Source organism: Mesoplodon bidens (assembly GCF_964165515.1).
Source record: "Mesoplodon bidens genome assembly, chromosome: 5".
Lineage (NCBI taxonomy): Eukaryota > Metazoa > Chordata > Mammalia > Artiodactyla > Ziphiidae > Mesoplodon > Mesoplodon bidens.
The window spans coordinates 109096030-109113050 of NC_138161.1; the positions used below are offsets into that span (position 1 = coordinate 109096030).

The 17021-nt window shown below is 51.8% G+C and overlaps 1 protein-coding gene across 1 annotated transcript; it reads right to left on the bottom strand.

The window, feature by feature from the left end:
• Positions 1–716: 716 nt before the first annotated feature.
• LRRC15 (leucine rich repeat containing 15) lies at positions 717–14411 on the bottom strand. Its single transcript, XM_081234116.1, has 2 exons — positions 14335–14411; positions 717–6333 (listed from the first exon to the last, which is right to left on the bottom strand). Exon 2 carries the CDS (start codon positions 6326–6328, stop codon positions 4592–4594), a length of 1737 nt encoding a protein of 578 aa, XP_081090242.1. The 5' UTR covers positions 6329–6333; positions 14335–14411; the 3' UTR covers positions 717–4591.
• Between the last annotated feature and the right edge of the window lie 2610 nt (positions 14412–17021).

A 17021-nucleotide genomic window follows, 5' to 3' on the forward strand; every position in this document is an offset into this window, starting at 1 on the left:
GCAGCTGGGCAGCCGGCCACATGCACCAGTGGGCTCTCAGTGCCCAGAGAAATTCTAAGAGGGTTGTGGGTTTGCTGTCCTTTTGTGTTTGTTTCTTTATTTAATGCTTATTTAAGTTTGTAAACCCTTTCTGAGTTAAAAGGGGGAAATGATATAGGGAGGTGAATTTTGGCCCAATATGGAGAGAGAAGCTTTAACCACTGGGATTATCCAAGGATGAAAGCATTTGCTTGAGGAGGGAGTGAACAGCCCTGAAGGTGTTCATCCAGGGGCTTCAGAACAAAGTGAAGAGTGTGTGTGTGTGTGTGTGCGCGCGCGCGCGCATGCATGCATGCAGGCACTTTAATGAATGCTGACTGAACTTCTCTGCCTCTCTGAGACATAGAAGAAACTCCAGCCTGGGAGTCTGGAAGCCTGGTTGTCTTGCAAACTCAGCCACTAGTTCACTAGGTGACTAGGGGAAATAAGATTGGGACATTTCCTGTCTCAATCTTACTTTCCTCATCTATAAAATGGGTTGAACCTATTCTTAAGGCCCCTTCTGGCCACAGTGACCTATAGACATCATTTTGGTCTCCGCTCACTTTCCAAAGACCTTTCCCAGCCTGGAACTGGTCTCTGTGGGGGGCTGTCCAGGTCAGCCTTGCATTCGTGTGACAAGTGTAGAATCAACAGTGAGATCCCCTAGCCAAGGCGCCCACAGTATCACACGTGTCTTGTGTATACCGTTTATTGCTGATTGTGCACACCAAATCTGTTACAAGCAGCATCCAGCAAAGACAGACCCCCAACCTTGCCCACCAGGGCTCACACTCTATAAAACCTTGGGGGCCTAGAAAGCTCTAAATGCATCACCAAGCACCTGGGACTATTTGCAATGATTCTTTAAGCGAGGCAAAATTGATCTACTTTTGAAGGTAGCACGAAGGCAACAGGTTTGTGAGAACAATCTCCCCTTAGGTCAAGGAGAGAGCTCACACTGGGAGGAGTTTGGCCTGGAGGAGTGTCTGCCCCATGCCTCTCTGAACCACAGCGAAGACCTGCTCCCCAAGACCACCACTGGCTCCCCAGCAGCCCCGATTCAGTTCCGACTGTGGGATCTGTAGGCTGAATTCGAGTGATTCATAGCTAAAGGCCGGGCTACCTCCAGTGTCTCTTTAGCAACTCTAGTTATCTAGTTATCTCTAGCTGTCTGCTCGCCACAAGCTTCCTGAGTTTGGAAATGATTCCCATCACTGCACTACACAGACATCTGTGACAATTGTATTGGTTCCCAGGAAGAGTTCTGACAAGGGTGTTGTACCTTTAAATTCTAACAAGGAGGAACAATATACACTCAGCCCAACAGTTCCCTTGAGAGAAGCCATTTTTTCTTTAACGGGTGGATGAGTTTAATTTTTTCCTGTATTCACAAAGCATTGGATCCACACAGTACCAGGTGAGGTTCCAATGGCTAAGACTATGGTATGGGGAGCAACAGGACAGTGACTCCCATTTTCTTTGGTTTAACAATGAAAGCCCAGGACAGGCCATGAGGTCTTGTGCAAAGCTTAAAGAGAGAAGGTAAACCCACAGCCTATTGAATAATGTTGCGGAAGACAAGTGGTTTTAGACCCTCTCACATGGACTACTACTCATGCACAGGGGTGCTGTGAGGGTTAAAAAGAAAATGGCTGTTAAGTGCTTTGAAGGGTATCCATGCACAGTAAGAATTTTTGAAAAACAGTGGTTCTAATGGGCTTTTATTATCTTTCCTCCACTCCAAATGGAGTACTGGCAAGGGGAACTAGAAGCCAATGAGCAAAGGGGGAAAGTGAACTCAACTTTTGGGGGACCAAGCAGCTCACTCCAGCCCCAAGAAGTGAGCAAATGCATCATCCTGTTGGAAAGGAAACTCCACCCACATTTTCTGGCAGCTCCCTGACCAGACACCGTGGTTCAGAAGGACCAAAACGCCTGCCAAGGAAGAGGAGGCCCAGTGGCTCCTTCCAGTCCACTCTGATGGGAGAAAGGAACAGGCAAGCTCAGAAGGTCAGGCGAAGGGTCCACCACCCCCACCCAGGGTGCTCCTGTGGGGAGTCATCTGAGGACAGCTGCCCTCAGGCCACGTGTGATATCCTGGGCCAGAGAGGAAGATATTCCAAAGTCATGGCCAATGCCATCAATACCCAGGGGTTCTGGGTTCAGCTTGGCAGGGCACACTGGATGAAGAGGACTTCTTCCTCACCTCTCTGCCATCTCTGGCCCACTTGCACCCTTGCACAAGGAGACATTGGAGCCTAGTTACAAGGAGCAGCTTGAGGAATGCAGTGCCAAACCATGCTTCCTGTCCGGAGAAGAGCAAGCCAAGCTTCCCCTTTGGGCCCCAGGATCAATATGGCAGGCCACCATCAGTGGAATGATGCCCATGCCCCAAGTTCTGGACTCATGTCTTTTTGGACCATGGCAAGCCTTGATACATGTCCGCCAGGTGCTATAAATAATTTGAAAACATTTTGGAGACCCAGATTCACCTTGGGGATACTATGTCTTTTGCCTTAACAGGCCCCATCTCTCCCAGATTCCCTGTGACAGAGAGTGAAAAGCTACAAAATGCACAAGTTCTTACACACTCGTTTTGTTGGGACCTTTCAGCATCACGCTGTTAAGGCCCAAGGGGATTTCTTATTTGTCTCGTGGGGCAGAGGGAACTAGTAAAGGCCCGTCAGGATTGATAGCAGATTTCCAAATCCCTGTAGTGTTGGATGCAGCTCTTTCCTGGGCAGACACAGATACGTGAATTTCTCCATTTCACTGTTTCTACTTCTAAACTGGTATACCAGTTGTCCAGAGAAAGACATGCATTGTCTTGAGTGTACTTTCTTTACCAGTGTGAATATATATGTAGCAGGAAGGATGGCGAGGGCAGGTATTCATGTGACGGCAACTCTGGACCAAACAACTCAACTCTTGTAACCAGACCACGGGCAGGGAGAGGCTCCACAGAGGGCCCTGACCCAGGGTGACCTATCGGTGTACCCATGTTGCCTGCTGTGTATGAGAATGCTGAAGTTCAGTGTCTAGCTGACTGTAATGTCGATGGAGAATTTTACCATGACCAGAGAGATTGCTGGGTTCCATTACACTTGGCTGTCCAATTAAAGGATCTCATCTCTGAGCTATTTCACTTTCCCAAACGGAGAGTGAAAATTAAAAACAGATATAGGCATATCATGCCCATAAAAGGCCCAGGCAGAGGAGCCTCCAATGAGCAACAGACAGCTTGTTGGCAGGGTAGGGTGTGTGGTTGCATGAGCCTCTCTAGTTGAGATGCCTCTGACCTGGCCAAGCCTGGTACTTCAAGGTCTGGGATTTAATACAATTTCCCATCCAGGCCAGAGTGTACCTACATCTTCTCCTCCAACCCTGGCAGCTGGGCCTTTGCAAGGGCTGGCTGCAGGGGGAGGGCAGTGAGGGGCTCATCCTGACCCGTGGGAAGCCAGTTCCCAGGTAAGTTCATGCCACCTCCATAGGCCCCAGTCTTCTCCAGTAAAAGCTCAGGATGGAGGATACTGGCGATGTCTCGTTTCTTGATTTGGGTGCTGATTACACAGGTGTGTAAAGTTTGTGAAAATCCATCAAACTACACACTATCACGCTCCTGCTTTTCTGTATGTATATTACACTTCCATAAAAAGTTAAAAGAGAAAAATTCTGGGGGTGAACACAAGCACCCCCAGGCACCAAATTGCTTTCTCCATCCAGTACCAATAAGCTGATTTTCAAGTTTTTCTGGGGGTGGGGTGAGAAATTCTACATGATTTTATTCCTTAAAGGACTGAAATTTTCAAAGCAAAGTTTGCAGTTCAGAAATATCATTCTCTAAGCGGTTAAACTTGTTGCACCGGTGCCTTTCTTCCTTTTCCAGATAAAAATCACAAGAGATGCTGATGGTAGTCCGGCCTCCAGGACCTGAACGGCCTCATTTTTCCCTTCTCGCTTTCATAGCATCCTGAAAGCCAAGGCACTTGGCACTTCTTAAGAGATCAGCTAAATGGTTTGAAGCCTTCTTTGAGGAGAGAAGTCACCCTGCCTTCAGGAGTAGGAAGTGAAGGGAGACCTTTCATTGAGGGGACAGGGTAGAGCCATGTCACAAACAAGAGGAGCAAAGAAGGGGAATCAACTTACATAATACTTGGGAAAGGGGCTGTCCCAGTGGAGAACTATTGCCACAACGTGGCAGGTGTGTAATAATTGCATCTATAGAGGTTGGCAGGGGTGCAGACGCAGGGAAGGTGGTTTTTGGAGGAGAGCTGATGAGGCTTTAGAGGAGGGGCTATCTTGAGAGAAGCCCAGGGATGTGAATTGGGAACACCGCAGGGTTTTTGCCACAGTGGGTTAGGTCTCCCTGTTGGTAAGAAGGCTCTGCAAGAACCTCTTCTATAGGAGAACCAGGCAGGTCAGGAAAAGGTGGGGGCACCTTTCTCTCGGGGACCAGAGAGAGGGGGAGCAGGGGATGGCTCTTTGGACCCAGGGGTGGAGGTGGAACGATGAAATCCTGGATCCTCTGGGGGTCCCACCGTTCCCCAGCCCTGTCTCCAGCCTGCCTCTCTTAACACTCATTGGGTGCCTTCATCTGCATCAGGACTGCCTGGCTCCTCTTCTTGCAGCAGCAACAGCAGATGCAGGCAGCCAGGGAGCAGGCCAGGGCAAGGATGCCAATCACAATGGCAGCAATGGCCAGCCTGCTCTGGGCCTGGGTCATGCCCCCCGTGTCATGGCTTTCGGTGGTCTCGATGGTGGTCAGACTGGTGTAGTCCTGCATGGTGCTGGTGAAGTCAGTGGTAGAGGAGATGTAGGTGGTGTCGGAGTAGCTGGGTGTCTGTGGGTGCGTGGGCACCTCGGGGACCACTGGACCCTGGACACTGGAGACAACATCATTGACATCGATGATGATGAGGGACTGGCCTCGGACATTGGCTGGGCTGAAACACACCGGGGGGATGTTTGTCCCCAGCCTGGCCTTGTTGAGTAGGAGCCAATTGTGGAGTGGAAGGATGTCTGAGTCACACCTCCAGGGGTTGTCGTAGAGCCGCAGCTCACACAGCTTCCCCAGGTGATCAAAGATGCCCAAGGGCAGGTTCTCCAGCTGGTTGTTCTGCAGCTGGATGGTCATAAGTTCATTGGCGTTGGTGAAGATGTTGCCCGGGAGCTGTCTGAGGCGGTTGTTCTGCAGGGAGATGTTCTGCAGATTGGCCAGCGTTCGGAAGACACTCCCGTCCAGCTCCTGCAGCACATTGGTGTGGAGGGACAGCTCCCGCATCTCCACCAGCCCATTGAAGGCATCCGGAGAGATGTAGCTGATCTGGTTGTGGCTGAGGACCAGGACCTGCAACTGGCGGAGGCTGCTGAAGACATTGTCCGGGAGGGAGGTGATGTGGTTGTCATAGAGCCAAAGCTCACGCAGGTTGTGCATGGGTCCAAAGATGCCCGGAGAGAGCTCCTTCAGGGAATTCCCGAAGAGCGTGAGCCGGTTGAGCTGGGGCAGCTGCATGAAGATGCCGGAGGGCAGCTGGGAGATGTGGTTGTTGGACAGATAGAGCTTCTGGAGGTTACGGTTGTTGTGGAAGAGGCCAGGAGACAGCATACTAATCTGGTTCTGCTGCAGGGCCAGCTCCTGGAGGTTGCCAAGCCCGTCGAAACAGCCCACGGGGATTTCTGAAATCCTGTTCTCATACAGCCGGAGGACCTGGAGGTTGCTCAGGTGCTGGAAGACCCTGGGTGAGAGGTGGGTGAGGCTATTCTTGCCCAGATTGAGCTTGATGAGGCCCACCAGGTGGTCGAAGACGCCGTCAGGGATAAATTCCAGGTGGTTGCCATGCAACTGCAGTTCCTTGAGGTTGCTGAAGTGGGTGAAGTGAGTCGGCTGGATCTGCACCAGCTGGTTGCTGGACAAGAGGAGCGACTCTAGGTTGTCCAGGCCCTGGAAGAGGCTGACGGGCAGAACCTGAAGCTTGTTGTTGGCGAGGCTGAGGTAGCGCAGAGAGCCCAGATTACGGAAGGCACTGGGCGCGATGCGGGACAGCTCATTCTTCTCAATCCGCAGGGCGATCAGGGCCGATATGTTGAGGAACGGGGATTCGTTGAGTTCGGTGATGTGCGTGTTGAGGATCTGCAGGCTCATGGCATTCCAGGGCAGCGGGGTGGGTACCACCATGATGCGCGCCCCCGTGCACTCCACCTGGGAGGCCCTGGAGCAGGTGCACTCTCTAGGGCAGCCATGGTAGGCCCAGCCCACAGCCCAGGCTTGGCAGCCCACCAGCAAAAGGAGAAAATGTTTCGGTGGCATGGCCTCTGCAAGGAGAGAAAGGGCACAAGTCAGGACTGCCTCACTGATGCTTCAGCTGTTTTTAAGCCGACGTCAACCTTGGGTGCCAAACACTGGCTTGCCTTTGAAACCCATCACCACGTACCCATCTCATGCTACCTGTGGTCTGGTCTGCAGCCTCTTCGTGTTCCCCCAGGCCTTCCTATTTCCATGCCTTTGCCCAAGCAATTCTCCCCACTTGGAGGACTCTTCATCCTCATCCAAATCTTCCCCACACTTCTAAGTCTAGCTCACAGGCAGTCACCCCTAGGAAGCTTTCCAGGATTCCACGAGTCAGCTTTAGTTGCCCTCCCGTGCAGGTGATTTTCCCAACTTCCATTATGGCCTAACGGAAGCAGGCCATAGCATTGCAGCCACACATGGCATTCACTGTGTCCCCGCCTGTCTCCTTCCCTAGTCAATAGGCTTTGCAAGAGCAGGGATGTTCGTGTCCCGTCCCTATGAGTTCCTTAAGTCAGGAGCAGTATCTTATCCATCTCTGTGTCTCTCAGAGCACCTGGACTTGCTAGTTGAACGTGGCTTCCTCAGGAGGAACAGATAGGAAACGACAGCAAATAAACAGGGCCTGAACCTGGGGGAAGATGCTGAGGCCACAGATATGAACACCTGCGGGGAGGGGCAGCAGCAGCCAGCAGAGCAGCACCACACTGCGATCCGTTGGAAAAGACTGCAGGGAAGCTCAACCTTCCGTCTCCCTGGGCCCCGCCGCACACCGGCCAGCACTGCCCCATCACCGCCACCACCAACCTGCCCCTGTGTTAACCCTTTCACAGGGGCTTCGTCTAGGTTTAATCCAAACCACCTTCCCAATAAAAGGAAACTATCCACACCACTTCCTGTCTCTCTGGAAGGGGCTGCTGTGGGTCGGCCGACGTCTGGAGTCTGCCTTCTGGGTACCAGTCCCAGTTTCCAGAAGAAACATTGGGTGGCCTTGAGTAAGTCCCGGAAAACTTAGGATGTCCTTTGAGCTGAAAGTTGGTAGGCCCAGACGCTCCCGCAGACATGGTGCTGATCTGGGAATGGAGTCAAAGTCATGGAAGGTTTGGTGTTTGAGATCAGGTCCATACAAATAGAAAGTGGAGATGGGGGGCAGGGGAACTGGGCCCTACATGAATATTTAAGGACCGCACATTAGCTGTTTGACTTGAATGAAGCTTGAGGCCTCCAGGCTCAGCTTCCTCATCTGTTAGGTGAGAGTGATAACCTCTGCCCCCTCCTGAGGCCAACGTAAGGAGCAAATTGAAGAAAGGCTGTGAGGGTGTTCTGTGCAAACGTGTGAGCAAGTGCCAAGCTCCCCTACAACATGACCCTTGTAGACTCTTGGAGGCAGGAAGGCCTCAAGGTGCTTTTAATCTTGGCATTCTTAGTCAAGGGACTATGGATTTCTGTGTATGTGTAGAACATCTGTAACTTCCATCCGAGATTCAAAGGGGTCTCTAACTCCCAAAGGGTTAAGAACTACTGATCATGCATGCCCATCATTTGGGGGGAATGCAGGAAGCAGGGAAACTGAGGCTCAGAGCTTAAAGCCAGCATCTCCAGATTCCTGGATGAGAACTGTGAGTGTTACTGTGCGCCTCTCCTTTTAATGAGCAAAAGTCCTGAGTCAGAAGAAGGAATTTCAAATGATGGCCTATAAGGCATAAACTGGCTGGGTGGAGAAGGTATTTCTCTGGCCTTTCTTTGTTCCCCTGAACTCATGGAGTCCTGAGTCTGGCCCACAACTTAGAATAATCCAGGCTTCCCAACCTGGCCTCAACTCAATGCACCCCTCCCCTGCCCCCAACAAGCTTACTCTGAGGACAGAACCCAAGTTCATCCCCCACCCACCCAGGCCTTGATTGTTGCCCTAGTTACAGCCCATCCAAGCCCTGACCTGCTGTACTTTCCATCAAAGACTCAAATAAGTATGTAGAACTGTGGAGAAATGAAAGAAAAATAACAACTTGGCAATGGAGTCTAGATTCAAAGGAAGGGGGCCAGATTAAGCTATGGACACATCTAAAAGAATGAACTTGTATAGATAAATGTTGGTTCCAGAACTTGAGAGCAGAACATGAATAGCTTAGAAAGGAGGCACTGAAAAAGTGACTTAACATCCACCCTTAGATGTGAGGGCTTTTTATTTTTTATTTTATTTTATTTTATTTTATTTTATTTTTTGCGGTACGCGGGCCTCTCACTGCCGCGGCCTCTCCCGTTGCGGAGCACAGGCTCCGGACGCGCAGGCCCAGCGGCCATGGCCCACGGGCCCAGCCGCTCCGCGGCACGCGGGATCCTCCCGGACCGGGGCACGACCCCGTGTCCCCTGCATCGGCAGGCGGACCCTCAACCACAGCGCCACCAGGGAAGCCCCAGGGCTTTTTATTGATGGTAGCAGAGAAAGAAGACTGCTCACAAAGGCTAATGTGATCTCAGACTGCATCAATAGAAGTATTAAGTGTGGAACAAAGGAGGTGATAGTGTTGCTCTACACTGCCCCCATCAGTCCACATCTGTAATGCTGTTCTCAGTTTCACCCTGAACTTCAAGAAGGCCAAAGACAAACGGGTCTATTTTTTTTTTTTTTTTTTTTTCAAACTGGTCTATTGAAGGCCTTCTAGAGAAGGGTAAAAGGATGGTGAGGGGATGCAGAAACCAGAACATCTGAGCATCCATTGAAGGAACTGTGGATGAATAGCGGAAAGAAGAGAAGATGTGATGAGCCTGCAAGCACTTTCTTAGTGTACGTGAAGGGCTGCCCTGGGATACAGAAATCAGCCTTAGTGTGGCTCTCGAGGTCGAAACTAGTACACAGGAGCTATGGGGTCGTGCATTTTAGTTCTTCACTGAAGACAGCTTGCCCGAATCAGAATGGACAACCTCATAAGGCAGTAAGCTCCCCATCCCTGAAAGTGTTCAAGCGGAAACTAAGCAGAAACATGGTAAGGAAGCTGGAGAGAAGATTCTACACCTCGTAGAGTGTTGGACTAGATGACAGCTGTCCATCACCAAGACTTTAGGATTCGAAGGCTGAGTCCCAGGGCAAGGAGATGAGATCCATCAACCAGGACAATTGTGCCTGTGCTCCCAGGGGGTCCACGCAGACAGCTGTGGGTGTTTGCCCATCCCCTCGATATACGTGTGAGAGAGATCTACCCCCTGGACTGACTTACAAAAGGTGAAGCATCACTCCTGGTGATGAACCATCTAGCACTTAATTTCTATGCATACTCCTATGCCCAGGATGCTTCAAAATGGTATTGTAGCCCAAGTATTAGGGACTAAATTAAAGTGCCCATAACCTGGAAAGCCCAGGGCAGTCTCTGTCTAGTTTCCCCATCTATAAATGAGGGTGTGGGCCAAGGAACCCTCTGAAGACCCATCTCAGACCTCTGTGAGTTTGCACTCCCCAGCTGGGGAGGGGGCATCAAGCCAGCCCCAGGAAGGGTCCACGGCCAGGGGTGGTGCCTCATGGCTTGGGAAGAGGAGGAAAAAGATAACTCCCTTATGGGAACAACACCCTCATGGGAACAGAGCCACTGTTGTTTAAAACGAACCACACTCAGCTTAACGAATATTGCAAGAATTTCCAGATTTTCCCTTTTATAAATCCTCGTGTCTGCAGAGCCCACTCCAGCACCACATGCACTGCTTTCCTACTTTCCAGCACTTGTTACCACCACCACGGCTGGCACTGACTGCTGCAAAGGACCTCCAGGGAGCCTAACCCAAACCCAGCTGCAGAGCCCTCAGGGGAGGGAGGGGCCGCAGGAGCAGGCTGGACAACCAGCCGGGCCCTTGGATTTCCAGCAAGTGTGGCCGGCGTCCACGGAAGCCTGAGGCCCTCAGGAGCCCAGCACACAGTGGACTAATAGTCCACGCTGCCCTGTGCTGCTTGGCAGCCATGACAGTTAAAGACCCACAAAGCTGCCCTAATTACACCCTCCTCCTCCAGGCAGCCAAACGCGTCCTTAGTCACTGCAGCGACTTGGTCCAGCCCCTGTCTTGGGAGGGGGAGCAGCCTGGCGTCTGTCGCTGGCCCAGGGAATTCACTGAGCCCGCAGACGCACAGAAAGACAGACAGACAGCTCACCTGGGCACTCTGACGTGGTCCCTCCCCAGGAGTGGAAGTGCTTGGACCAGGCGCTCTGGCTCTGGTCTTTTTAGCAAAAACAGCCTCTATGACTCATGGGCAAACACATAATTAGCCTCGAAGCCCTGAGCTTTGTTGGTTGGTGGGTTGGGACTTTGGGGTTTAATACCATCATCACATTCCCGAAACTCGAGGTTGCCTGGGAGGAGACGCCTTCTTATTTCAATGCCGTGGAGCAAAGCTTTTGGAAAGAACCTCGGAGACGGATGTGATACTCTGTCTTAACTCTAAGTTGGAGTGTGAGTTTAGGTAAATTCTCCAGACCTCAGTTTCCCCTACTGTAAAGACTCCCAGGGGCCTTTGGCAGCTCTGATATCTTACCAGAGACAGAAAGGAGATTTGGTCTGAAGCCCCGTCATTCCCACCATCCCCTATAGGTCACGTGGAACCACCAGCAGGGCCACCTTCACATGGAGGCTTGAGGACATTGTATCCATCTTTTCAGGCCCACCTTGCTTCCAAAGTTTTCCAGGCAGGGCAATCCCACTTGTTAACTGGCGCATCTTCACATGGCCAAGAGCTATTTCGTGGATCAGGGAGCTGAGAGGGGGGCCTCAGGGAGGCCCCCTCCCAGCGCACCTGGGGAAACTGAGGCCCAGACAGGAAATCTCCCTCCCTGGCCTGTGCCCTCCCCGTACAGAGATCTCCCAAAACATGGCCTCATCAGCATTGAGATGTTGCCCCGTCCATCGAGGGAGATGCCAGGCATGGGGCTGTGTTGTCTCCCCTGTACACAGCCGGCATCAGCGCCAATCAAGCCGCTCCTCTCTGCACGGTCCAGTGGGTCTGAAGCCACTGTCTGAATGAGAGGCTCACTGTATCTTGACCTCCCCGTCTTGCTTGAAGGGGGTAACCACTGTGTTCCCCAGATCAGTACATAAATGTCGCCTGGAAGTGCCTGGGAAACTCGCTTAATAGAACTGAACTCACAGCACTGGAGTACTGAGGATTACACGAGTTAATGCATGTGAAGCACTTAGGCTTGTTCTTGGCCCAAAGCTGAGTAAAATCAGAATCTCTGCAGGCTCCACCCACAGAGCTCCTGATCCCTAGGTCTGGGGGGTAGGGGGAACAGCCCAGGACCCTGCACATTTAACAGACTCCCCAAGTGACTCTGATGCAGGGGTCCACAGCCCACACTCGGAAGCACCACTTGAGGCCTAGACCAGCTGGGACTCCATGCTCCTGACCTATGTCATTTACTACCAAGACAGAGAGATTGAACCCTGGACTGGGGAGGCTGAAGGTCGGGCCATAGACAGGGTCCAGCCCCCTCTGTCCATATTTCCTTCAGTGGCCCTTTCTCCGTCCCTGTCAGAAATCTGGGGTCTGTGCTAAGTTGAACCCAGCAGTAGAGGCTGCTCCCAGAAGCAGCACTTAGAGCCCAGGGCATCAGAGATGCCAAGGCCTTTTGAGCCCATCTGGTCAAACCATCTGGTCATTTTGTAGATGGGAAAACTAAGGGGCCCAGAGGGAGGAGGGGCCTTGCCTGGGCTCACACAGTCAGTGGAAGATTCCAGACACCCAGATCAGGGCTCTACCTAACCATAGAGCTTGGTGACCCCCCTGAACCTTATGAGGCTTTAGGACCTCATCAACCACGTGTCCAGCTGTGCCTGGATGCGGGGAAGAGGTGGCTTCTCTCCCCCCATTCGAAAATGATCTCAGGCTCATCTACAATCCACCCTCCAGCCACCCAGCATGATTAGTCAAGGTCAAGTGCCTCTCCCAACTCCCAGGCTGCATGGTTTGAGGGATGTTCTTCCTCAAGGCTGTTCTGATGCTCGTGTTTGCTCAGTTTCACCTGAGTGGCTTGGAGGAGTGGATGGAAGAACAGAAGACGTTGTTCAGCCAGAAGGGGGTGATCCCATCGTCTCAACACACAGCCCGGTTCAGGCCTCCACCCCAAACACATCCTGGAGCCCCAAGGGAAGAGCAGCCACACCCTCATCCTCCACCTGGCTCAATCACTGACCCCATCTCTCATGGCCCATCGAGGTCAAAGTTCAGTCCATTTGTTTAGAAAAGGAAATGAGTACGAGGAAATTAGTCCTTTCCAGCCCTGGGGTTAGGGGAGGTAGGGCTTCTGGCAGAGGCCAGAGCAGGGCTGTAATTAGCTTGGCAGAAGTGGCAGGACATACTGACAAACTTGCCAGTCGAGCAGGGAGACGCTTCCACTTGGGGCTTTTATTTTAAAAGCCATGGGCTACAGCCCCCTTCTCAGGGTAACACCTGGGGGGCCCAACTTAGATAAAATGGATCAGCCCCTCATCAAAGCATCTTGACAGAAGTTTCTAAATCCTGTGTCCCCAAAGCCCAGGGAGGCAGTGAAACCAGAAGCTGCAGGCAGTCTTTCGCGGTCAGGATTTAGGGAGGCAAACTGCCACGTGTAGTCACAGCCCTGGGAGTGTTTGCTGGCAGGACCGAGCTGGAACAGCTTCTCTCCCAGCTCTCCTTATTTCTCCACATCTGGTTCTATTTCCACTGGCAGCCCCCCCCCCCCCATTTACTGAGCAAGCCCAGGTAGTGTCCCCAGCCCTGGGAGAGCCTTCCGTGCCCTGACTTTCTGCAGGGTCTGTTCAGAACCCTTCCCCTCACCCCGACCTCTCTCACATTCTTGTCTCATCCCTGCAGAGCCCGCCCAGCTGACTCAAGACCACAGGCAAATAGGACTGTCTGGCCCTGAATATACCCCAGATGTTCAATCGATTCAGAGTATAAGAAGTGACAGCCATTAGAGAATTTCTAAATTACAGAGCCAGTGGCACCAACACTGGTTGATATGGTGATATAATCCTAAAGGAGAAGCCAGAGCGTGACAGACAGGCATCTAGCACCTTCAGTCTGAGTGACGTGTCATCCAAGAGAGAGTCGCAACCTGCCCTGAGGTCACACATTTGGCCCTGGAGGTAGACTGGCTCTCTCACACTTGGCACGGTGGGAAGCTCTAGAAAAGTTCTGGTTTTCCACAGGTGGTTCCTTGGCCCCGCTCTTGCCTCTACATTTGAGCAGAGAATCTGGTAAAGGTACAACAGTCACAATTTTAAATGCAAACCAGCCTCATCACAAATCCATCTCCAGCCCTGACTCTCCCTACCCAAAGCCATTAGTGGCCAAGGCAAGAGGGGAAAGCTGCCAGAATGAAGTCGCCTAAGCCACACAAACTTAGAATCTGGAACAACCCTGAGCCCACAGCTGAATTCCAAATTGGAAATCCAAACCAGGCGCCAGCACATCTGCTGAAGCCACTTTTGTAGCAACTGGAAGTCAGTCTATGAAAAGAGGACAGCTGTCACTTGGGATACCTGCATTGGTCCGCAACAGACCCAAATACAGGACAGGCCGCTGGTGGCCACCATAGTAAGTGCTGGGGAAGAGGACTTGGGTTCAAATAACCTGGATCTTAAAAAGAGAAACTCTTCTCCCAGTGGAGCTAGTATCCCAAAAGAAGTAAACTCGATGTGTAACTGGTGTGAGCATTTGAAAGTCAACTTTCAAAGTCAACTTTTTGCCGGTCTAAAACATCTTCTCAGCGTCCCAGGTCGACATCCAGGACGGGTCAGGACAAAAAGAGGAAGAGGCTGGTCAGGGATCCGCAGAGAGGGGCTGTGGCCCCAGGCACCTGGGCAGCGTGAGTTCGGCCACGTGCCCCTCCCGCGCAGGCTCCACCGGCCGCGTTCTGAGAGCATCCCTAGGCACCGCGCCAGCCCTGCCCCTTCTGGACACTCTTCCCGGGGGAGCGGGGTCAGCAAAAAAGGAGGGGGAGGCTAGCCGGGTCCTTCCAGGCCGGTGGGAGGGAGGGAGGAGGCAGGAGGCCAGCCCTCCTACTTACCAGCAAGTCAGCGCCCGCCCGGCAGCCGTCAACCAGAGGGAGCCAGAGAGGAGGACGTGGGACGGCTCACGGCTGCTGCATGAGTGCGGCTCGCCGGGCCCTCCCCGTATTTAAAGGATGCCCGGCGTGAGTCACCGCCAGGGGCAGTGTCGGCGCGGTGGCGGGGAGGGGCACGCGCGCCACTGCAGCGCCCCGACGTGTGAGGACAGAGGTGCGGCGTCACCCAAGGAGGCAAGCCTGTGCGCTCAGCGGAAGGGGTTTCCTGCTGCCAGTTTTTTGGATTTTTTTTTTCTTTTTTAAGAACACATTTTCCTCTTGTCTCTTTTCCTCCAGTGTTTCTTTTGGACTCTCTCTGCTGCATTGGCCGCTGAGGTTCTAGAAAAGACATCCGTTCTTTTCCTTTTAAACTTTCTATTCGGAAGTAATTTGAAATTTACAGAACATTTGCAGGAACAATACAAGGAACCCTCTTATTTGCTTAAGCCGATTTACCTGTTGTTAAGGTTTTGGAAAAACTTCCGAGGAAAGATAAAGTTGCCCCCAGTGTCCCTCCTAAAAACAATGTTTCTTTTATTTTATTTATTTATTTTTTAAATTTTTTGGCCGTGCCACGGGGCATGTGGGCTCTTAGCTCCACCACCAGGGATCGAAACTGTGCCCCCTCCAGAGGAAGCCTGGAGTCTTAACCACTGGACTGCCAGGGAAGTCCGTAAAAACAATGTTTCGATTGCCTTCTGACATCATCCTCTGTCCCCTCACTGCCGCCTCCCAGAAGTGGTGACACATGGCAGTGAAGGGATATATCTGAATGAGGAGCTCCCTATGCCCTGCGCCTCTGCATCGGAGCTGTCGTCGCTGCCCCAGTGGGAAATAAGAAAGCATTTCTACTCATGGTATCACCAAGAGGGCCTGGGAAGGAGAGAAAGAAGTCATAGTTGGAGGGTCAGGGAGGCTGTTAAACCCCAATTTCTCCAAGGTGGAGCCTCAACAGGGAATGAGCCACACTGGATTAAGCCACCTGCCCTCCCCTGGCTCAGTTTACCTTCTCAGCCAAGTGGGAAGAGTAATATTTACACATAGTGCCTCATGGCATGCTGAAAGCCTTAATTAATGTTTGCACTGTGCTTTGAGAGCTGTGATGAAAGGAAAACATAAAAGTGCGTAGTGTTATTACTGAAATAGTCATTTGGGAAGCTTGCCATGGTCAAGCCCTTCAGCCTGAATCATGCCACATTCCTCCTCACTGTGGCCCCGTGATTCAGAGGCAGAAACAAAAAGTACCCTGTCCATTAAGTGATGCTGGCCCAAAAGGGGCAGGGTACTTGGAGGGGGTCTCCACACAGCACCCAGCCCATCTCTTCAGCCACCAGCCTTCCTTCCAAATAATAGTCCACGTGGAAAACTCCCTCCCTCTTACTGCCCTGGAGCCTCCATATCCCCACATTCAGGTCTTCAACTGCCTTTCCACAGAACCTGCAAGAATAAGAATATTCCCTCTTTATCTTCTTTCCTTCCTTCCCAATCCTGACATTCAGCCTCCCTGTGCTAGGCCTTATGCTGGGAGCTCCAGACAACACAGGGATGAATCAGATACATTTCCTACACATAAAGAGCTGACACTCAGCGGGCAGGAAGAAAGAAAGGCTGTTCATGAAGCACCTACTGTGAGCCAGAAAGCCCACAGCACCTTATTACTTTACTTCATCTACACCGGCTTTCTCAGCCTCACCACTATTGACATTTGGGGCCAGAGGATTCTTTGTCGTAGGGAGCTGTCCTATCTATCATAGGATACTTAGAGCATCCCTGGCCTCTACCCACTAGATGCCAGTAGCATCCCTCCCAAGTTGTGACAACCAAAAATGTCTCAACACAGGGCCAAATGTCCCCTGGGGAGTCAACACATGCACACACACACACACACACACACACACAACTGAGAACCACTGATTACCAAATAATCCTGCGAGTGGGAGTAATTGCCCCCACTTTACAGATAGAAAAACTGAGGCCCTGGGCAGTTAACTAATTTCCCCAAGATCACACACTAAGTGGCAGAACTGGGATTCAAATCCTAGACTGTGGATTGTATGCTATTTCCACCACATTGTGTGCTCAGACACACATAATACTATAGATAGAAGTGCAGTTGTGTTGGGATTGGTGGAGAGGAAGGATTAGGCAGGGACGAGGGGAGTGAAGTCACTGACAGAAGCTTCCTTGGGATAAGGTTGATACCTGTGGGTGCATATGAAGGGATAGGGCTTGAGTTTCATGTAAAAGGTGGCTTGAAAAGATGAGCAGGGGGAATTCCCTGGCGGTCCAGTGGTCCAGTGGTTAGGACTGGGCACTTGCACTGCCGTGGCCCAGGTTCAATCCCTGGTTGGGGAACTAAGATCCTGCAAGCCACGTGGCACAGCCAAAAGAAAGAAAGAAAGAAATTTTTAAAATTAAAAAAAAAAAAAGATGAACAGGATCTGGAAATGAGGGGGTAGTTAAGGGAAATCACGGAGTCAGAGCAAGAAGGCAAGAGAGCTCACAATCAAACACTGTGTGTGGCTAGAGCCCAGGGTGTGTGACAGACCCAGCTGGGAGGGCTGGGATGCCTCCCTGAGGAGTGGGATGTCTCTCTGCAGGCAGTAGGGAGCCACTGAAGGTTTTGGAGGAGGCGAGAGGCACAGTCAGAG